This window comes from Oxyura jamaicensis, chromosome 1 (genome assembly GCF_011077185.1).
Source record: "Oxyura jamaicensis isolate SHBP4307 breed ruddy duck chromosome 1, BPBGC_Ojam_1.0, whole genome shotgun sequence".
NCBI classification, from domain to species: domain Eukaryota; kingdom Metazoa; phylum Chordata; class Aves; order Anseriformes; family Anatidae; genus Oxyura; species Oxyura jamaicensis.
This window is the reverse complement of record NC_048893.1, coordinates 177544575-177568150: the sequence shown is the minus strand read 5'-3', so window position 1 is coordinate 177568150 and position 23576 is coordinate 177544575. Positions and strand designations below refer to the sequence as shown.

The following is a 23576-nucleotide window of genomic DNA, read 5'->3' as shown; positions in this document are numbered from 1 at the left end:
AACGTGGGACATCCAACTGAGGAAAAGCTTTCTTTTATCTTTAGATTAAGTCATTAACCTCATTCAGGAGGGCCCTCCCTTGAGCACTTTGCCCTCCATCACTGCCTTGCTGCCTTTTTTCTAACCCCTGGCTGTTTAGGGGTTACAGAAAGGCCTGGTGGACGAGGACACCTCATAGTCAGCCATGAGGCTCAGTTACGCATGTGGAAGGTAAAGAATGTCTGCCTACTTTGCTAATGGGGTATTAGTGATAGAAGTTTGGAAGCTGATCAGTCCCCTTTATTGGTTGTGTTAATCAATCTTTTAACTGTTAAGAAGCAAGAAACTAACCTCAATGACTGCTTCACATCGAGAAAGGCAGGCTTGAACACTCTCTACAGAAGGCCTGCTGGAAACAGAATAAGCATCCTGAAAGTCTTTATGTATAGCTCGGGTGAATCAGTGAGCAGGTGCAATATTACCACAAAGCTACAAGATCACAGACCAAAACCATCCCATCTCAAGGCCAGCCTGGCTAACTGACCAAGCAGTCTGCATGCTCCTGGGCTGATGAGACCCAGCTGTGTCACCTCAGCCCTTGGGAAGTAGCTCTGCCGTCCCATCCCCCACAGTCATTCCCAGGTCAGGTGTTGCTCAAAACCTGGCAGCACTGGATTACTGATGAAGAGCTCAACATCAAGAGTTCCCCACAAGAATACTCACCTGCCTGTGTCAGAGTACTATCCCTCCACCTCCAAGATCCCCTTAATTCTAGGGACCTGCTTGGAGACCCTGATGCTAGGGGAAGGTGCCTCAGGTACTCCAGCAGCACCCCAGACTGCCGCTCTCCACCAACGTGGGAATGCTCTTGCTTAGAGACAGTGGTCTGGTAGTAGAGAAGAGATTACCTGCATGTAAACACATCTACGCAGATCCAACAGCTCATTAGCAACATGACAGCGGCGTTAAGTAATTCTCCAGAGGATTATTGCTCTGCACAACAGAACTTCAGGTCAGTTTATTTGAGAAAGTTGTATCTACATAGAAATACGTGAAGTACATCACAGCCAGACTACTTCGCTATACCAAAGCAGCGAAACAGTCTTCAGGAAGAGAGACAAGTTTAAGTGTTTTCCTTCTTTCAGCTACCCCTTATGGTTCAGTGAAGTTCACCTCTACAGCAAACTTCTCACTGTAGACTTTCCACATTTTAGACTTGTGAGGATTATCCAGCTCATTCCTGGGGAGGTAGAGCCTGAAAGAAAATGATTCAGTAGCAGGTCTTAGGCCATAAGATGGGTTTTTCCTTCAAGACAGTGAAAAAAACTTCAAGTTCAGCCCTGGAGTATTAAACATGCCCCAGATCTTAGATTCAGACAGACATGCACAGGGATTTGGATCTTAAGTAGTTGGAGAAACATAAAACCAACCTGACAGTTGGTGTTTTTCCCCCTGCCTAGAGCCCCAAGACTGTTACAGGAGAATTAACGTTACTTCCAGCTCCAGGCCTTTTCACAGGATGCATGTGGTAGGTTTAATAACTGACTTTCCTAATGCCAGGCATTGGATTCAGTATTCAGTCAAGCTCAGCCATGTTCTCCCCTTTCAATGCTTACTGAATTAATTTCTAGTGATCACCTGATAGCACCAGCACATCAGCTTTCAATACAGCCTGGCTGCAGAGCCAAAACTCCAGGCTTACATTTCTCCTGCCACTGGTTGCATCTAACTGGGTATCTGCACCTAGACTGTACGGTGCATTGCTGGCTCAAGGTATTCTGCTTCGAGTTATGAATACAGACTCCTGGCTAACTCTCATCATATTTTGATAGGAAGAATTAAATAACAATTGTTTGTCCTATTCCAGTCATGGAAAGGAATGGTAGTTATTCCTGATACTTCAAGTTCACTGTTCCTCTAAGTCTATCAAGAGGGAATAAAGAGATCCCAGTATAAAGAGATCCCATCTCAGCTTTTCTATATCACTCCCCTAGCAAGATGCACAAGCTCAGCTTTTGCTGGCAGAGCCTCCCCCCGGAATTCTAGCCTCAGTCAGAAAAAGCCACACTGTTTTTAAATTTTGACAAAAGCATGAGAAACAGTAAGTTAAAGAACCTTTCTTTGGGATCACAAGCATTAGTATCTAACTTGCCTGCTGAATTCAAGTTCCCACTCTGTCAGTTGTGCTGTAGAGGTTTGAGCAGTTAGCAATACCTTAGGAGTTTAAGTTAATTAACAATACTTAGAGTGTTGGGAAAAAGCCCAGTAGATTAAGCTGATTAAGATAAATCACATATGTAAACCATTTTGCACAGTATAAGCACGTGCCAACTGCAGGTTCACAAGTTTGGACTGAGAATCAGAGATCCACACAGAAGCTACAACTGACTTCATTAGGCAGCTATCTCAGCTCTCAGCACCATGTTTAGGAACTGTCAGCTCTGCTCAGACAAGAAGTTAGGATCTGAAGGCAGTCACTGTGCTCACTTACCTGTTGTTTTCAATAAAGGAAGTGTTGAACCAGAAGAAAAACGGGCAGTCATCATAGCCTTTTGGAAGATCCTGAAAGGAAAGCCTTGGTGAAGGACTCCATTAGGCAATAAGATTTATTTTTTTTTTTTTTAAACAGAGGAACACCCACCTGTCTCCAGCAGACTGGCTTACAAAGCTAAAGTGGCAGAATCAGTACACTTGAGAAGCCCAAATATCACACCCAGATCACCATTTTCACTTAATTTGTTTCAGGACTAGGCCACTCAAACTAAACAAGGTTAAGAGCCCCATGTTAGAAGCGGCAGGTACTCAACCAAGATGTCTGTTGCTACAGCTGCTACGATGGGGCCACCCCCCCACAGCAGGAGCCACAGGGGAAGAAACGGGCTTTGCCCCACAGAGCTGAGGTAGCCAAGACCCAGCTGCAGTTTGCATTGCTGGCCCTCAAATTCAAAAAGCCATCTTTGTGCCGTTGTACTTACAGAATGAGATTCAAATCTGATTTTCACATCCCCGCTTATGACAGGGCTGTCTTCCAAGCCAATGACTACAGAGTCACTATCAGAGTCAAAGAAGAGCTGGATACAAAACATACAGAACAAAATATTGCATTTATGAAAAGCTACTGCAGAGAGAGAGGACCAACTGATAGCAATACCAAGCTACTTATTTGTGGTATAGAAATACAACAGCAGTGCTAGAACAACCAACAACAATTTAGCTTCTCAGGTTAGAGTGACTATTAAGTGTTTAAACTTTTAGGAAGTCTACTACTACTTCATACAATATTTCCTATGGTTTAACAAAGCTTAGCTATTTCATCTCACAATTTAAAGTACCCAGTATTTTATATCTGGTATCCAACTTCCACAGGACAACAATTTAAGTCAGCTAAGTCACAGAAGCTGACGGTTTCATGGTATTCTCACCTTGCAGTTTCCTTGTGTTGCACACACGCATTCTAATACAACTTGCTTTCTCATTATTATCTGCACCTTCAAATCAGTTCCATTGCCTTTCCCAACTCCTAGGAAGAAAGAGTTGCATTATACCAAAGCACATAACATCACCTGGAAGCAAAGTGGTAATCAAAGCCAAGTGTTTCACTCTCACTGAGAACAGCCTTGTGAAGAAGGCCTTGCTACAGACTTCAGAGAACTCAAGACCTGAAAACAGCTCAAGCTTGAGTGACTGAAAGCTGTATTGAAGTAGCAGTGAATCCTACTGGTGGCTCAGTACCAGCACATGTAGAATACAGTTCCACCAACTGAAGAACAGCATTTTAGGCCCCCTAGAATGAGTAGGGCTGTACTTCTAGTACTCAGCCTCTCAAGGTTACCAGTACGTATATACAGAAAGTTCTAACAGGCTGAGAAGTGTTATCCACTAATCCTACCGATATAGTTGATTCCCTTCCCAAAACAAGGCAGGTTGCATGTGAGCCATCATTTTAGCAGACACCCAGAAAGTGACAGAACATGAGGCAGCTATACTCCAAAGGGTTCTGGAGCTGTTTTTTGGCTGTTTTTAACCTGTGCTATTTGAGTTCTCATATCCCAGTAAGCCTACATTTTTAACATGATTTAGTGAGAGACAGACAGTACAGAGATCAGCTACCTGGACCACAAAACCATTACCAAATAGAGAAGTGCCCAAATTCAAAAGTTCTTACCATGTATAGAGTAGATTTTGAGGTTTTTTATTTTGAGTTGTCTCTCTGGTGGGAGTTTGAAGTTATACTTGTTTTTCAGGATCTCATAATATCCAACATACCTACTCTGTAATGCAAAAAAAAACAAACACATTATGCAGTTAACCCCATACAACCTAATTCTAGGTAGAAGCAGGATTAAGTAGATCTGCTCCAAGTTCTTAGCTACCTCAAGTCCAAGGCTAACAAGAAACTAGTCTTGCATTCTTTCCCTTCAAATTTCAAACAACTGGTTGTTAAAACTACACAAGTTCAACACCTGCATTTTAAAGTTATTTATATTTGGTGTTGTAAGAACAATTCTGTACTTTTTAGTTCAATAAAAAGCTCCCTGCTTCTTGCTGCAGGTTTAAACACTCTGCCTCTTTAAAATCTCCAGGATGCTTTCATTTTGAAGCAGCACATACTGAGAGGTGGCTATACCTCCATTCAGTTTTGTACTGGTAACTACATTAACTCCACCAACAGCTTCATCTCACAGTTTGCAGTGAATTAAGATGAAGACATGGTCTGAGGCAATAGCATGTTTTGTGTTTCTCTGTGAATGCTCTCTTTAGAGGATGCATTCCTCCACCCAGGCACAGCAGTACCGTAGCCCTCCCCAGGCCAGGCTGCAGACTCCAGTGCATTGCTGATGAACAGCCCAGTTGTCTTCTAGAGTCATGCATTTGTGAGGGTGGTCAAACACTGCAAGAGGTTGCCTAGAGAGTTTGGGGAGATACTTTAAGTCTAACTGGACATGATCCTGGACAGCCTGCTCTTGCTTACGCAGCAGGGTTGGACTACATGTGCTCCTTCCAGCCTTAAGAGGATTGTGAACCCAGATACCAGTCAGATTTCACAATATTATGGATTTAATACAAGGAATTACTTTAACAAGGGAAGGGAGAAGAATGCAGTGCAACCCTACTAGTTGACAATTTTCCAGACCCTAAATAAAGGGTGCAGAAAGCTCAAGACTTAAGCATATAGTAGACACCTATGTCTCTGAAACAAGGCAGCAGAGGTGGGGCAGCTTCAGTGCTCACAAGGCTAGAATTGGTTTGGCTGCTGTTACTGGACCTGCTCAGACTTACCTGGGATGGAGTTTCAACTCCTTGAAACTTGGTACTTGTACTTCTGTCAGTTCTTCTCTCCCCAAAGTAGTCCAAACTTTCCTACATAGAGATTTTTTCAAGTGTTAAGACCTTCATCCCACCACCACTCCCCTTCCTGAGCAGTGGATAGCAAACTAGAATCATACTAATATTCATTTATTGGAATTGACAAGTAAAGATGTGCAATAGTTGTGGTATCTTCTAGTTAAAGCCTCCTTTTAGGATACAGAATTACTAGTTAGGAAGTCAGATACATTATCTGTCATCCAGAACTGGAAGCTAATAAAGCTCTTTGAAGGAAGAGGGCAATATGCTTATTAAGCAATTCCTACAGAACCATATACATTTCTCAGGTGGTCTGTAGCAGACGAGCTGAACATTGCTTTGGATCTCCACAAACCAAACTCAGAGAGAAGCAAGTTCCCAAGCTGATGTATACTCTGCCCAAGCTACCCAGAGTGATCAGGGCCTTCTGGAAACTAAGTTTCCAGGTCAAGATCCCATACCCAGCATATTAAAGCAGCACGTGCATCAGTCGTGACTGCAGACTTGCTGGTCTTTCTCCCTTTTCCCCAGAACATTTGGAAAGGCTTCTTGCAGCCAAAACAAGACCGCAGGCAGTTCTTCATAGCTTGCACCACTTGCAAGGAGAGTAGGGAAAAGAATTACACAAGACCACTTGAAGAGTGACACTGGCTTTAGTAGGGCATGTTCAGAAGGCACCCATAGCTTAAGAAAAGTTGCTCAAGATCCTAGGTCTATTATGCCTCTAAAAGAAGCACTTCAAAGTTGGCATCCTACATTACCAGTTCTTCCTGATCAAGAGTAGTCTTCAGAGATGAGTTTCCACAATATAAAGAGTCGCAAGAATTTTTTAAAATACAGGTTGTTTACACTATGCTTTTTCAACTATAGACTTTGCACAGAGTATTAGTGCATTTCAGCAATTAGATTTTAAAGGTGACATTTGGAATATGGAAAGAACCAAAATAAAAGTTAGTTTTTACCTTTGCACTCTCAAACTGGTCACTGTCTATTAGCCAAGTACAGACCATTGTTCCAGTTCTACCTGGAGTAAGAGTAGTAAGAGATTGAACTATAAGACTGGGGGATTATTTGTGAAAAATGAAGTTGTAACTATTGAAATATAGATAATGGGAGATTGGTGTCACTTGAGTAGTCAAGTGTCTCTGTTTCTGGGAAGACAGAGAAGTTGCAGTTTGTCAACTTCTTGAAAGCAGTTTCCACAATTCCTTAAAATATCTTAAGTAATACTATAACAAGTTGGTCAGTAACTACATTCTCCATTTAGCAGGGTATGGAGTAAAGTACACCCTACCAGATCAGACTAGAGCACTGGCAACACCAGTCTAAGCCTCAAGAGTTCCTTCTGCGCCCCAATTTTTGCCCAACCCTACTAAGTAGGGCATTAGGACAGAGGTCCCAGTATTGTCTCAGTCTTGAATTCAAGTCTGAGGTCATCACCCCCTCCCTACACTTATTCTCCAGGCTAACTTTGGCCTGCGGGTAGCTTCAATGTTAAGTTTGGGAAATACAGCTTAGGAGGCTTTACAACTGTGGGAAAAACCCTTCTGCAGCCATCTGGTTCAAGCCAAGCACTTGTAGCATTTGTAGCAGTAACAGCAGGTGGCTGGAGATGTGGCGAATGTTTGCAGGGTCGTTTGGCTTATTTGCACAGCTATCTATGCACTTCAACAACTCCTGAGCTACTATGGGTTGCAGATAGCACTCATGGATCAGTTCATGTGCAATAGCTTGCACAAGCCTGCCCCCACAACACTATTATGCTTTCTCACAATACCTTATTTCTTATTTGTCTGAAATCAGGATTCAGCAGCACCTAGGCCATTCCCACAGAAGTTCAGAACCTTGAGGTATATTACAGCACAGGATATTCAGTGTGGGTGACTAGCTAGCACAGATAAAGCAGCTACCTAACAATTACTAGTAACAGCTTCAGTACCTCCCTGTCCCCAGCCCCTCTTATCAAGAGTCAGAACAGCAGAACTTGGCAAGTTACTCTAAAAACACCTTATGCCACAGCCTAAAACTACAGTTACATTAAAATATTAGGATAATAATGTATCATTTGTGGCATACATGCATTACACATGACAAGTCTTACCCTTGCCTCCTTTACAGTGAATTGCTATGATGTTCTTTTCATCTTGACTCATCCATTCACGGACACTGGCAGTGAATTTCAGCATGTCCCTAGATAAGAGGAAGATGAGTGTGGTCAAAGTAAGCACCCACAAAGAGCTACCAGGACGCAAGTATTTCTTGCCAAAACTCACTGTATTGCTGGGACATTGTGGTCATCAATAAAGATCCTTTCCACCCTGTAGTGGAAGTACTTAGGGTCATAGCCTTTTTCACCTAAAAAGAAAATTTGGGAGTTAGGCTAGGAAGGGGAATGGGCTTGGAACAGAGTTGCTTATGACACAAGATCACTGTTCTGAGCTTATACCAATGTTATAAGCACTTTTGATAGAAAGTTCTTGAAGATTTAGTGTTGCCACCAACATACCCTGAAGAGATGTTTATCTGTTTTGTGGTTTTTCAGTACAGTCAGCAACTAAGCATACTTACTGCAGAGATTGTAGACTTTATAATGGTCTGCATGCTTGGTGTCCAGAAATCTTGCAACCTCCTAAAGCAATAGGAAGATATAATTTTGGAGTAGCTAGTATTTATTCCTTATTTCTAATGCCACCTCAATCCCCATCCCCAAAGGGAAGTCACTAAGTATATTCATAAACAGCCCTTGGACAATAGGCCGTTTCAGCCCAGCAGTTCAGATTCCTGTCTGATGTAAAAACACCGTGACCAAATTCCTTGCCCTACATACTTAGGTTTCTAAGACATCAGGCAGCAGAGCTCTGAAAAGGGACTTAATGCCTAATTTAACATTTAGATATTAGAAGTGTTTAGTGAAGACATTTAAGATGTTTTTCACCTATGTGATGAGATCTTTCATATGCCTCACACTATTACTGGCCTGGGACAGAATTTATTTGGTTCTGTTAAATTCCCCAAGAGACAGACATCAGATCACCAGTGTGTCCACAACAAGACACATCTCACTTGGCTCAGCTGAGACACTACAATACAAGCAGCACAGTGGAGGCCACCATTTAAACATCCAGCCAGCTAAGCCAGCAGGACTAGGACTGACTTAATAATCTAGTTTATGTGCAAACTAGTGGAAATCTTGAAGCAGAAGTGTTCAGAAATACTGAACCTGATGAGATTTTTACCTTTATAGGGTTCCTATAGAAGGACTGCTTCCCAGAAGATGGAAATGACATTGCAATAACACGATCTATGGAAAAGACAGCAATCAGATGTAATGACAGGGAGATAGACCCTCCCCAAACATAGGAGCTACATGACGTAGAGCATGTTATCGTCACAAAGTAACTGACCCTAGTTAGGAAAGCCACCTATCCATTTCCAAGAGGTTTTGCTCTAGCTATGCAAAATGCAGAACAAGGCACTAGACCTTCCTGAAGCATAAACTACCATTAAGCAGTCACCACAGAACTGGAGGCAAACACACTAAAACAATCAATAGCTTCTTAGCTCTGGCTCCCTAGGCCTCCGAAGGTTTTCTATCCTTGTATACAGCATATGCACCCACTCTACCAGGTTAACCCTTAAGAACAAGGTTAGAAACACTGATTTCAAACTCCTAAAGAAAAGGAGTAGGCCTCATCTGAATTCATATTTAAGTTTCAGTAGTCTGCTGAAAGAGTCACATTTCACATGAAGCACTCAGTGTTAGCAGTAACATGCTGCAAAGTATCTTTTGCTGCTACAAGATTTCTACTAACCAGTAATGTAAGTGAGATCCAGATCAAAGCCATCTTTCATATAACGCCTTTTGTTTTCAGAGACCTGTGAAAAAGCAGAATTAGTCTTCCTAAAAAACACCACAAATCAACAAGTGCTGCCTATTAATAGGAAAATAATCTAGACTTCCTTAACTTGAAGGAAGGAAGTTAAAGGCAGCGTAACCAGGGCGGTTTTTTCCTGTGTAAGGGGTTGGGCTTGAAGCTCCAAGAATCACTTCAGTGCCCTGCTGAAAGTAACAGAGGTACTTGCAATGAACAGGGCTTCAACATCAGACAGCTAAGCTATTTTGTTTTCACCTGAAATAAGTGTCAGAAGCATAAAAAAACTCCAACCTCCCCACATATGATGGAAAACAGTCTGTGTACCACAAAGCCAGTAATTATCAATCAAGGCACACCACGGTGTCACAATCCCTGACACACCAGTCTTCCAGGTCAAGGAGCTGCTTGCTTAAGCAGAGGCAAGCATTGCTAGCTATACTGAAATTGAAAGCATAACTCCAATACCCTGTCACAGACACAAAGCCAACATGTTGCTTCTGTAGTCTTACTAGTTTCAGACCAACACACTGTGAGCACTCTTGCTGCTCATTATTGATGGCTTCCTGGAGAAAAATTATGATTAAAAATAACAACAGTTACCTAGATTTATTACTGGCCAACTTACCATCCTCCTGGTCACCACTTCAAGCTGTTTCTTTTGTGAGGCCAGGCGAAATATTCTAATTAAGATGACAATTCTCAGAACTCGAAGGAGAATGACCATTCTAGATGAGAGATTCACCATAAAAAGACATTATTAAATTTAGGTGCAAAACTTGAAGCTATTTAGAAGTTATTTCAGAGACAGGTAGTTTTGTTTCACATATTGAAATAGGCCGTCCCATGCTGATTTTGGTAAAAAGGGTAACACAAGGCTTGGAGTATGCCATAGCTTTATTGTTAAGGGGTTTGGGGACACAAATTCTGAACATGGAACAGAACTAGGAAGCACCCCTACTTGCTGGAACAGACTTTCACAGTATCTCTGCCCAGCAAGCAGTAAGTTCCCATGACACTGTTAGTTGTCACTGCATCACCGCATTGTTGTTCCTTCAAGCTTATTCTTAAGAGTACATTTAAGTGGAACCTGACATGAAAACCAGCTGAAAAGAGAAGCTGAACAAGCCAGAGGCATCATGCCTCAATTAAGAAACCTGAGAACAGAGTGGTTTATAAGCCTTTTGTTTAATCATTCAGCAACTTGTTAAAGTTCTGTTGAGAAACTTTGTACTGCTATTGAACTTTGAATCTGGCCAGATGCTTATGTGAATAGCTCTACAGAAGCAAACTGAGTAGGGCAGCTGCTTTAGGATACCCTTAGAGACTAAGGTAAACCAACATTTGCTCCTTAAGGAGGTATGAGCATATATTTTAAGGAGCACATACACATTTTAGGCCCTGATATGCTTAGATAAGAATGCTGGTGAATACCTACAGTGAGGGGGCAAGTGTTATGGAAGCTTTATTCCATCACCTCTAGTTGAAAACAGAGTGCTTTCCGTTGTTGTAGAGCTTGTCAGAAGCCAACAAGACACAGTTGTCCTGGACACCTGGAGGTGAGTTTCACTTTCCCCCCAGCTCACTCCTAGCCCAAGATCACCCTGTTGTTGTTTCAGGAGAGTTGCCTTGAGCTAACAGCCAGGTAAGGACAAACCAACACTGGAGTGAAGACTCCAGCTCCCCTCTCCTCAGCCTGAACCACCACTGCAAGAAGTAGCTCTGCAGGATACCAGCAGCTTGCCTTCTGCCCTTCACAAAGCTTCACAAAGCCAGCTAGTTAGGCATTAACTCCCAAACTGACACCCAGCCTTATTCCTCCAGTGTCCTTTTTAAGTCAGCAGACAGCTCATGCCAATCCACACCTAGCTAGAGCAGGTTAGGAACAGACACCGCATCACTCCATCAGGGGATGTTACCTGTATGAACTGCCATACAAATTTAGCTTGTCACACAAGCTCTCATCCACTTAAAAATTGCTCAGACTAGCTCTTCTGAGACTTAAAGTGCTTTAAGGTTACTGCTTGCATCTGAATCAAGGGCTATGAGGAAAGAATAATAATAATAATAAAACAGGTAGTCTACTAGAATTTAGATTTGTGAATGCAACTGGAGGATTAGGTGGGAAGCCTATCTTTTCCTCAAAGTCTGATATTTGGCCAGTTCTGAAATACCATCTAGTACCGGGCAGTAATGCTTTGGTCTGTGCAGGACTAAGAGCCTTTAACAAAAGCATTATGGAGAGCCTCAAGAGTTGCATGGATGGGACAGTAGGTCTCAGCTGAGTATCTTTTAAGAGCATCAAAAAACCCTTTGAGTGATGCTGGGCCTGTACAAAACCCTCCACAAGATTCAGCAGGTTAGAATACAAGGGACTTGCACACAACATCCAGCAGGAATCAGTGCAGGATCCGGCCTACCATTAACAGCCCAGGAATCCATAAGGAAAAATGATTCTTTAGAGAACTGTGGCCAGAGATATGCCATTCAACTCAGGTTGGTGTTTAATAAGGGTTAAAAGGGAAACAGCCTTTTATGATTCTGGGGCTGCAAACACAGCTAAAGCAGTCAGAGGCAAACAGTGCTTTCACAGCTCTACTTCTTGAAACAGAACTTTGGCTGGCATATTAAGAAGTGCTAGCATTCCCTTCAAGATCATCTAACTTTGGTCCAATAACTAGACAGAGTTGATTTCTTCTAGAGCAATGTTTCCCACCTTGTACCCACTAAACTGTGTGTTTGGTGTCCTTTTTTTTTCTTAAGGAAAAAAAAAAAAAAAGCAGCTCTACTTCTTTCTCTGGTTGGTGCAAGAGTCTCACTGTAATCCAAACTCAGTGCAGATAAACTAGCTGAGAGGTGCATCCCTGTCTCCATCAGGAATAGATTTATCTTAAAGGACATCACCTGATCAAGCCACAGAAATTAGATGGAGGCACAACTTGAATCCTTATGCACATAAGTAGCAAGATTCCCTTCCCCTGGACATGGCTGAGAAACCCAGCATGTGCTACTCTGGGTCTTTTGGGAGAACAAGGTGGAAGAATCCAGATTTCTGGTTCAAGATCCACTGACAGAGATCCTTCATCAGCTGCCTACTTTGTCAGTTCCATTTGCTATTAAAATCCAACTCTTTCTGACCTTCTACTTCAGACTCATCACATTTCTGCTTATACCCTCAACCCTAAAAACCTGAGAAGGGGTATTAGCAGGCCTCACTGTTCATTTTTAGTCACCCCAATAGATACATTTAGATCACTGCTGCCTTTGAGACAGGGACAGGCTCCAGAGCTGTAGGCCAAAGTTAAATCTTCCTATCCTTTAGAAACCTGTACTGTGAAATCCTATCATAGCCACATTTGTGATCTAGCGTGATCTTACCTAGTTTAGATATGCCCAGGAAGATTCTTAGTTCTTAGACTCCTATCAAGGAGAGAGCTCATATCTAACAGTTGTCGTACCATTCTTACCTTGGCATCTGATCTGTCGCAGCAAGGTCTGAGAAGGAGTAGGTCAGGTTAATTAACAGAGTGCCCGCTACTATGAGTGCATCCAGAATATTCAGTTTGGACCGGAAATAGTTCCTGAAGCTGAAACAAAGGAGAGTTTCAGACAGACACCCGTATGGATGGCAACAAAGATTGAAACTTCTGTTCAGGAATAAGAGAGCCTATATAAAGATACAGCTGGAGACAAGCTCTTATGAAGTGCTTCAGAATGTTAAGCACTAAAAACCCCTCTAAGAAAACAGACTGGGCCTACAATGCATGAGCCATAGCAAGACTGGCAGTTTCTACGTGTTCGCTTGTATCAGAAGCCTTTTACAGGTTAGTCTATAGAATGGTAACAGCCAATAACAGATAACCAGAAATTTAGCCTAAGGGCCAGCCACACCCATAGTCTCAAACTCAAAGTATTGCTTCCTTCCTAGCTTGAGGATGTGCCATACTGAATTCATCTTTGCCCAGGTCTTACCCTTCAACAAACACCCTCATGAGAACATCGACGAGGAAGAAGAGTGCTATAGCCAGGGAAATGCCTTCAAGAATCTCTCTAATACCCCTTTTCTTCTCAGAGATAGCCAGATCCATAATCACAACTACAATGTCCACAATGATAAGCACAACTCCAAATACCCTGAAAAAAATATAAGTCAACTTGAGAAGAAGGAAAGAAATATTGACATTTATAGACTGGAGAGCACAAACCCTGATTTTTATTTCAAGCTGGTCCAACTGTGGGTTCTCGTGTGTGTATATATATAAATAAGATCAAGGCCTGCTTGTATAAAGAGCCAAAGGATTCAAATCACACTTTCTGAATTGATTTGCAGAGTACAACATCCACATGGAACTGTGTTGTTACTGCAGACTCAGCTGTAGTTATTCACCATTAATTCCACAACTATCCAGAAGTGGCACAAACCTGAACACTTTAAGGCATAGAAGCATCAGCTTGTCCTCCAGCATATCCACCTTGCCTCCCACTCATGAGGGAATGCAGTCCTTTAGAAGAAACTGTATTTTAATTCCATACTTCCCAGGAAGAACAGGCTGGAGTCCCTATTGCTTAAGGAACTCTCCAAATTCTTACATTAGAAATAAGGACTACTGCCACCCCTCCCATATCATTACAAGACGGATGTTTTACCTGAATCCAAATGACATCACAAATGGGGAAATTTTTCTCCTAATAGTACTGCAAAAGAAGAGAACCAGCATCAAGGCAAGGGACATTTTGCTACAGGTTTAGCTGCAATAGCACTGATACTGAAGTTCAATTCTTTGGTTACAAAATTCTATATCCATGATTTAAGAGATCTTTTTTTCAGTTGCATTCATGAAATATGTGAAGGCAGTACTTGAAGACAACACTTTTGTCACTTGAACAAGAGAATATTTATCAGGTATAAACCCTAGAAACTCAGCACTGTGCATTGACAACAGTATTCAGTGTCACAGCTCCAATGACACTACAAGTCTGGCCAGTGCCCAGTAACAAGTTCCAAGTAGATTCACGTAATAGCTATTAATCAAGAGGAAGATTAAAGCATAATCATCTCTTGAAGTATCTTGATCAAGATATTAGTTTATTGTATCAGAATGAGATGATTTCTCTTCAGGCCTGGGAAAAAAAAAAAAAAAAAAGTACCTGTTAACACTCATCTCTATGCTCTTGGAGTATGAGAAGGACAAATCCCTCTTCTACCTTTAGAAGGAAATCACTTTGTTTTTTTTCAGGCTGAAGACCAGTACCTTTTAAGAAAATAAGGTGCTGCGGCCAAATGCTTCCAGTTCAGAATTATCTCCAGTCCTAGCAGGGTTCCAGCTAAGGAATATTACTTGTTCCCAAGCCAGTATGCTCTAAGCCTTCTAGTTTAAGGCTAGACCTTTGTAGAGCTACATCTCATTAGCTGAAGAAATCACTTGCGGCTATACAACAAGAATTAACATAAAAGCCCCTATCTGCATGCCCCAAGCTCTGATGGTTTAACTGATTAGTTACCAGCATACTGCCGGTCTGTTAACCTAGGGGTTACTTTACTACCGTAAGCACTGAGTTTTCTTTGCCACTTAAAATACCTCCTCCAAACGCGTCATTAGCAGCAGGACCTACTGAAAGGTCCGACACAAGAAGAGTCTGCCAGTACTCTGTCAGTACTGTGACGTTTGTCCTCCTTTTCTGCTATACAGTTATTGTACTTCCCTCCCCACCCACATCATTGGAGATACCACTGTGACAGGAAGCATTCATCAGTTCAGTAATGCATATTGCACCCCAATTATCCTATCTGAGCTACCTTATTTCCCTTTAGGATAGTTTGAGTATTACATTTCACTTGGTACATACACTGAATTAGTGAGTTGAGGTTAAGACAAGACTGAGTGTCTTTGAAGCAGAGGAAGCATCTTGCTGGGCTCACTGAGTTAGCTCACATTTCTCATTCGCAAGTTTGAAGTCCAGAAATATGAACCAGCAGACATCCACGTCTCTAAGCAGGTTGCAGTACCCACTTTCCTTTCTAAGCCAAGGATGTAATAGCAGGCCTTGTCTTCAAGGCAGCCTAGCACATAGAAGGTTCTCCTCCCATTTCTGAGCACCTAGTATCCAAGGAAAGCACTCAATAGTTATACTAACAGTTGGTGGGTTTATGCCTACATCCAACAAATCCTGCAGCATAGCAGGTACACCAAGACTTCAGCTTCCACAACCTAAGGACAAGCACCTTGATCAGACACACTAAAAAGGCTAAATATATACCACTCCAATTTGGCCTGCCAACATCTCAGATCAGTTAAAGAGAACATGGCCCAACATTTGCTTGTTTACTTAGCTCAGAGCCTTTATGAAATGCATTTCTAACCACCAAGTTCTGAATTCTCTATAACCGTGTTGTCACATAGCGGAACTGGAATAACAGACCTGATCTTACTGCTCAAGCTGCGGGAAGAGTGAAACGTTATTTGCATTTCACTGAGCTGACTAAGATTGAAGTATGCTGGAAGACTTTGTAATCTAGTCTAGTAACAAGAGAAGCAGTTACTTTCAAAAAAGTAACTGCTTCAAGAACATAGTAAATCACTAGCATATTTAGACAGTTTAATCTTGAGGGCACAATGCTTGCCAGTTGTCCCAGATACCCATTCGCCTCATTTTCGGAGCAGCATTGGTTCTTCTGTGCTCTCTCAAGTTCACTTATTTGGGAAAGTTTACTCACTGCAGTTTAAACTTGCCATTTTCCATTATGATATATTTGTAGCTAACTCCTGGACTGAGATTTCACCTCCATAAGCATGAAGCAGCTTCCTGAAGTTGCTTGCTGTTATTATGTACTGGAACAAGTGTCAGTATCAAACGATGTAATGCTCTGAGTATCAAAATAAGTATCAAGGCATCAGTATCAAGATAAGTGAGGCTTATCTCTTACTTCAGCAAGCCATCTGCTTTCTTGTTTTGGTTCAGGCATTTTCACTTTTGGGGGTAAACAATGCACTTAGTGTATCATTAGCTTACTTGGAACAGCTGTCCTGTTCATTATCCTCGTCACGACCATCATCAATCTTTATTGTGGGCTCTTCTCCTGTTGGAGAGCTGGCAAAGGAATGGCACAAGTCACATACCAATACAGATGTCAACTTTATACATCACTACCCTTCGTTATTCCAGAACCAGTAACATTAGCTACTGTCAGCTGAGCAGTGAGGAACAGCAACCAGGGCCAGAGCACATGAACAGTACTGAGGGAAGAAAGGCTCCCCATATGTTGGCACAGCAGAAACCTTTGGCTTGTGCTGACCTAGTTCCACTTAGCAATCCATCTTTCAGAAGTTTTTCTTTAGGGGGAGAAAAGGAAGACGTTTGTGTTCAGCAAAAGGATAAAGGGCTTTGAAGTAAGGCATCTGAGAGTCTACCGAGGCCTCTAGAGTCCAGTCCAGACTCTGGAACTGCTAGAAACATGCATATGCAAAATTACTTCAGAGTCCAGAAAATATTAATGGTGTTACAGTAGAGTCCTTGTTCAGAGAATGAATGCTTGCTAGGAGAAGCCATAGCACAGAGATGTTTTTGTGCAGAGCAGGATACCAAACCGGAAACTGCAAGAGCAGGGCAGCAGCTGAGCTAGTGCTGGAGTAGCATTTTTTTCTTGGCAGGGGCTGCTTACCATAGCTTCCTTAAAAGGGTCTCTTTGGATCAAGATTTTTTTTAGCCATCTGAAGAGCCTCGAAGGTCACAAGATAATTTCAGAGAAAGTAAAATGTAATATCCAAACCCCAGAATTTGGATTTTAACATTCTATATAGAAATATTATGGTGCATAATAACATGGCCTCTGGCATCATTACTACTTATGCAGGAACAACTGTATACAGTGTTTCCCAGCTCCAGTATCCTCACTCTGTTCCTAGAAAGGGAGCAAAGCTCTGTAAATATACGGCTATGCAGTGTTCCTCCTCAGCTGTTTTTACAAAACACTCACTATGGAGTTATCCACATAGTATAGAGCAGAAATGTTTCACTTATTAAAAGAGGTTTCTGCTGCTACAGCACTTTTGCTGCAGACCACTTGCTCGTCCTTGAAGACACATGAACGGCATTGAATGACCAGTAGTAGTGTTTTGGGTTAGGAGGCCAATCTTTAACACAACAAGAAAACAGAAATCAAGGACAAGCACACTGTTTTCACTGTGCTCTCACACAGGGATTCAGTTCTGGATAACGCTTTCCTAAGAGGGAGTTTGTTTTACTGAGCGCTCTACAACCACCTGTTGCCCAAACTAAAACAAGCCCTCTGCCACAAGCTACTACATCTAGTCTTTAAACGCTAAGGTAGGAGACAAGAAAGTGAGGGCATACTAGAACTTAACTTCTACCCACATACTATCCAAACAGAAGATAAGCTTCCCTGACTATTCACAGCTGAAGGGAACTTGAGCCTTGTAAGGAGAGCAGAGCAAGACACTACCTTTAGGATACCTTGACAGTGGCTTCCAGAGGCTAGAAGAATACAAGACTTACTGCCCTGAGCTTAAGTCTATCGTGCCTATACTCCTTTATTAAAAGTCTTTAACCTGTAAGTAGAGATTGTCAAAAAATTGACTTCTTTTAAGAAGTTAATCACAAGAGCATATTCCTCTTATATATGGCACTCCTCTAAAAGAACAGCATTTTAAGGCAGGATGAAAAAAAATGTAAACCATCCAGTTTAACTTCAAGCCTCCTCTTCGCTATGATCAAAGCATTAAGAAACCAGACAGAAGAGTGCACACAGCGTGCATGAGTTCTAAACTCACATACTGGTGCAGTTTGTTTCACTCACCTTGAGGCTTCTTTGAGCTCTGACCCTTGTTCATACCTCACAGTTGTCATTTTGTTTCTTTTGTTGCTCTGCTGATCTTAGGAGAAGCACATCTGATAAGAGAGAGACACATACCAGCAACAGTGAGTACCAGCATCTGCGCCTACAGTAGCTTCACTCATGTTCTAAAGGACAGCTTTCTGCTTCCTTCCCAACTCCTTTTCCTCACAGAGAAGGAAATGCAGCCTTGAGGAAGAGCAGGTGGGATACCCACAGCCCAGCCCGACCTACCTGCACCCCCTTAACCCCACCTCGGCGGCGGAGGGAGGGATGGAGCCACGGGCACGGCAGCTCAGAGTCGCCGCGTTGAGCAGAGCAGCTCCCCGGGCAGAATACGGCCCCACAGGAGGCGGGGAGGGAGAAAGGGAGGGAGCCCAGCAGCCCCCGGCCACCCCCGGGAGCCCCCCCGCCGCCCTCACCTCAGCAAAGCCGCCCGCCTTCCCAGCTCAAAGTCGAGCCCGGCCACCCGCCCGCGGACTCAGCGGAAAATTGCGTTAAACTTCCTGAGGCTCGGCCTTCCCGTCCCTCTCCTCCACCCCCTCCCCACTCACCCGCTGAGGCGAGGCCAGGCCCCGGGGGCACGCTGCAGCCCCCCGCCGGGCCGCGGATAAAATGGGGCCGCACCTGGGCCGGGCCGGGCCGGGCCCGCCCGCTGCCATGGCGACGGCCCCGCCGCCTGCCTCCCGCCTCCCCTCAGCCCCTCCACGGCCGCGGCACGCCGGGCCCGGCCGATGCCCCCCTCCGAGCCCCTGGAACCCCCCAAGCCCGGCCCTAGGGGAGCAGCCCGCGGGTGCTGGGGCGAGCTTGGTGTGCAGCCCGTCCTGTCAGCCGCTGGCACCCCGTGCCCGCTCTCACGCCGTGTCACCCCCCAACGTGTCACCTCACGCCGTGTCACCCCACAACCACTCACCCTAGGCCGTGTCACCCCACAACCTGTCACCCCACACCGTGTCACCCACCCTTTCTTTCCGAAGCAGGTTTTCTGCAGCGCGCTCAGCAGCAGAGGGAGCTCAAAGAGAGCGATTCGGGTCGGCTCCCACAGCCGCCGCAGCTTGAGGGCTGGCAGATGTGGCAGGCAGCAGCCTGCATTGAATCATTAGGGTTGGGAAAGCCCTCCAAGATCACCTGGTCCAACCATCCCCCTACCACCAGTGTCACCCACTAAACCATGTCCCTAAGCACCACGTCCAGCCTCTCGAACACCCCCAGGGACGGTGACTCCACCACCTCCCTGGGCAACCCGTCCCAGTGCCTGACTGCTCTTTCTGAGAAGAAATGTCTCCTCATTTCCAACCTGAACCTCCCCTGGCACAACTTGAGGCCATTCCCTCTAGTCCTATCACTAGTTATCTGTGAGAAGGGGCTGCCCCTCTGCTCCCCACACCTTTCTTTCAGGTAGCTGCAGAGAGCAATGAGGTCTCCCCTGAGCCTCCTCTTCTCCAGACCAAACACCCCCAGTTCCCTCAGCTGCTCCTCACAGGCCTTGTGCTCCAGGCCCTTCACCAGCTTCGTAGCCCTGCTCTGGACAAGTTCCAGGGCCTCGATGTCCTTCTTGTACTGAGGGGCCCAAAACTGAACACAATGCTAGATTATTTTTAAAGTTGTTGCCCCTCTATTACAGGTTTTATAGCTATAAAAATACCATCAAATGTTTTCCCCAAAGCAATAGAAATCATTAAGACTTCAAGGTTGTTGTCAGCTTCCTTAGAATATGGAGAAGTTTGGGACAGCAGACTAAATAGAAAACTTTCCCTTCAGGTCTGCACTATATACGGATAAGGATTTTTTACAGACAGTGTCACTAAGTGATGGGCTAAATATGTTTTGTATGTTCAGCTAATTCAGCTAAAGATGGATGGAAACTAAGCTGAATGATAGCAAGAAACATTAATTTGTTCTCAGATCTGAAAACAGTCTTACACGTGAAGTTAATTTGGTACAGGTTTGACCCTGGGGACCCTGCGCCTATGGAATGACTTCATGGGGCTGGCCACATGAGAGAGTGGTGTAGAGACGTGGGAACTGGGTATCCCATGTCCTGGCCCTGTAAGCACTGAATTGTGAAGGGTGTTGAGGGGGACTTTCCACATAACAACCTATATCTATCACTCACAGGAGAGGCTGAAGACTGGGAGCTCTCAGTTTGGCACTCAGACTGAATTCCAGGGCCATAAATGTACCAGTTTCCTAGAGGATGCAGATGCTTTTAGAACAAAAATAATCAAAAAATTCTCATCTTTCTTATTTATCGTCTGTGATAGCACCATAACTTTTGCTTTCAGTGCATCTAATCCCATAGCATTGGTGATGCTGTAGCAGACTTGCCAGCTCTGATGTGTCTCCATGAGTTTCCCAATGGTTGAGCTGTTTTCTTAAAAGTGTAACTTCTGAAGTCAGATGGCTAAAGTAGAAACATCATTTTCTCTTTTAATAAAAATGATGTTTGAGCTCTCAGCTGGTGGATAAAAATGTAGAAACATGACCCAAGTTTCATTTTAAAAAACGTTTTTTAAATTAATGACTTGTAGATCATTTTCCTTATATGCTGTTTAACTCATGATACTGACATTTAAAAAACCCTCAGAATCCAGTTCTGATCCCTGGACAATTATTCATGAGTGTAAAATAACAGAATTGTCAACAAAACACAGAAAAGATTAAAACGTTCAGTGAATAATCCAGTTATACTGGGTAGGAGCAGATAAAGTAGGCATATCTCAGAGAGGTGATGACATATTTTAAATTCCAAAAATAGCTGAGAATGGTGGTAAACAGAATCTCATAATTCAACAGACTTTAAAATTAAGTGTGTATCATTTACATCTGATGCTTCTAAGAGACACAGACAAGAAAAATTATTCCATTTTTATTATATTTTAGGATAACAGAAATATGGAGATAAGTGGGGGGGACCAATTCTCTGCCATTTAAAAGCAGGTGGATCGGATGACCTTATGATGACAGTCTGTCAGCTTGGCTTTGCTCCCAAACAAAATGAGAGCAGATTAGATAGAGGCTTCAACTAATAAAATAATAAAGAAGCATGGTGATGATGATAATAATGCCAATCATCATGGGATTATGGAAAATAATTCCTGACAAACTAATTCATATTTTGAAAATGAGATTATAAATTTTACTGATAAAATAAAGGTATTTTGTTGCTTCTGTAAGCAACTGTCTGGCAAGAAAATCAGATTTTATTAAAGAGGTAGAAGAACACAAAATCAGTCTGGTCCAAATTACTTTGTTGAAGACCCAGCTAAAATAACTGTAAAAGGAGAATGATGCTTAAGCAGTTTGTTCCCAGAGAGGTTCTGCAGGGACTGAGAGTAGTCTTATGTTGTTTAATGTTGTGTAGTGTTGTTTTGAACCATGCCACCAGATAAAAGCCTCAGTGATAAAGTTTGCTGCTGACACAGAGACTGGAAAAGTGGGCAGGAGAACTGCTGCCTAGCACTGAGAAAACCAATATTTTGTAAGTGCAGATGAGTGAGCAAGCTGTATTTACATACATTCACTATCAGTCTCAGTTCACAGGGCCTCAGGATGGTATTTTTCAGCCCTTGACACCTGAAGGACCATGCAACATCTTTAAAAGAAATCTGTGTTTGAATTACAGACCTACTCACAGTCACCGAGAGACATCAGAATGAGGAATGTGTGCATGTGTCAAAAAGCTTTTTATGTGTTGCAAATCACAGTCATCCTGACGGCAGTGTTCAACACCACGGCAGGCCAGACTTAGAGCACCAGTGGCTGTATTGTGAAAACAAGTAACTGAAAACACCTGGAGCAGCAGTAGGGAGTAGCCAGCTGCAGCTGACTGTTGCATGTGGCTCTGCGGCGAAATGCATAACAAGAGCCTTAGTTCCAGAAACAGAAAGATGTTGGGCTGGAAATGTTGCCTCTGCTTTTTACTTGGCTTCTGTGTGTTCTCAGTTCTCTAATTTTGATAGCTACAACTCCAGAAAAAAGAGTGAAGAGCTATGCCCTGAGTAAGATATTGGAGCAATCCTCATCACACCGGAGTCAAGGAGCAAAAAGATGTCCATCTTTTCAAATAAAAGATAAGGGCTGACTTAATCACATTTGATTAGGGCTGGATCTAGAAAAAGGTCTAGGTACCCAGCAGGGGGTGTAGGCAGACTTCAAGCATCAAAGTTTTGATCTTAAAAAATAATAATAATAATAATAATAATAATCCTTGTACGTTACTTGCCTAACCCTGGAAAAATTAAACTGTTTGGGCACTTTGCTGTTAGACTGCAGAGATCTTCAGAACCTGCTGTTTTGTTCGTGTGTGTGCCCTGGACTGTCTTGGCTATATGTCTCTGCTGCTTGCCTTTGCATGTAGCAGATCGGGCTCCCGAATCTAGGCAGAGGGATACTGCAATCCCTCAAGCCCCCGTCAGTGAGCCCACTGAGACCACCTCCACTATGCACCACAGTACACCAGCCAGAGCTCTTTGCAGCTCCATGTGTGTTCTGCATTAGACTCCCTTGAATTAAATCATCCCAAGAACAGAACTTGCTTTTGCCTTTCCTCCCTCCCCATGCCAGCCCTCCCCAGTAGTGCTCTTCCCTCGGGATATGCTTGTGTTGTGGTGCCCAGCCTTGCCCAGGACATGCTGTATGCAGCCCCTCACTCCATGACTCCCCCAGCTTTCCCCCAGCACACACACCCACAGCCTAAGCAGCTAACCAGGATTTGGGATCCCAGCAAGAGGCAGCAAGGATAGATCCCAGCAAGATGCCCTGTATTTACTTGGACCTAGCCTTAAGCAGGGAAAAAACAAATGTGGCATAAGAGAGCTTGCAGAGTAAGGCATCATGAGAATAAAAGTATGTGACTTGGCAGATTCAGGGAAAAAAAAAAAATTAACAAGGTGAGTAATTAAGCAGTGAAAGACCACGCAAAGGTCTGTGGTTGGTTGTTTAACACTGAACATTTTACAACAAAATGTCTTTTTCTCAAAGAGATGCTCCAGTACAAATGGGAATGAATTAGGTCAGGGGAGTTCTCTGACCTGAAGTAGGTAGATCACACAGATTATCCACATGTTCCCTCTGGCCTTGTGAGTAATTCACTTTGGTAAAGCTATTCCTGATGTGAGCGAGATCGGCTTGGACCTGTGCTTGCCCTCAGGAACTTGCGAACTAATTATGTTTTTTTGTATCAACCCATTAGATACTCATAGGCTTCATACAGACTTGTTAGTTAGACTGAATTATGTCTTTGCTCTTTGAACGTTATCAGAACATTCAGATCTGGCATGTTTCATGGTCTGCCACCATTACTCTTTCTTTGTACGTAGATTTCTGTGGTTATTCATTGCTAACAAGCCACAGACTTTTAATACATATCTGCTGGTTTCGGTTATTTAATATATTGAAACTACAGTAGCTGATGTCATCCTAATGTTTTAAATTTATCATGCATTTGATGAAACCCTTTATCGTTAGATTAAAAAAAAAAAAGTTTCAGAGCTCATAAATTAACATCATCTTAAAAAACTTGGCAG

General features: G+C 43.1%; 1 protein-coding gene across 3 annotated transcripts; it reads right to left on the bottom strand.

The window, feature by feature from the left end:
* Positions 1–964: 964 nt before the first annotated feature.
* Positions 965–19114, bottom strand: LOC118165627 (phosphatidylinositol 3,4,5-trisphosphate 3-phosphatase TPTE2-like). Of its 3 annotated transcripts, none has more exons than XM_035323820.1 (19): positions 19011–19114; positions 18013–18104; positions 16209–16286; positions 13845–13892; positions 13170–13331; positions 12665–12784; positions 9826–9925; positions 9138–9201; positions 8562–8626; positions 7894–7954; positions 7599–7680; positions 7427–7515; positions 6288–6349; positions 5260–5340; positions 4145–4250; positions 3402–3499; positions 2955–3050; positions 2471–2541; positions 965–1234 (listed from the first exon to the last, which is right to left on the bottom strand). In XM_035323820.1, the coding sequence occupies exons 2-19, from the start codon at positions 18060–18062 to the stop codon at positions 1132–1134; spliced, it is 1536 nt and encodes a 511-aa protein (XP_035179711.1). In that variant the 5' UTR covers positions 18063–18104; positions 19011–19114; the 3' UTR covers positions 965–1131. The 3 variants fall into 3 exon arrangements, with proteins under 3 accessions (XP_035179711.1, XP_035179689.1, XP_035179701.1); XM_035323798.1 differs by lacking the exon at positions 19011–19114 and adding an exon at positions 18603–18727; XM_035323810.1 differs by lacking the exon at positions 19011–19114 and adding an exon at positions 18471–18605.
* Between the last annotated feature and the right edge of the window lie 4462 nt (positions 19115–23576).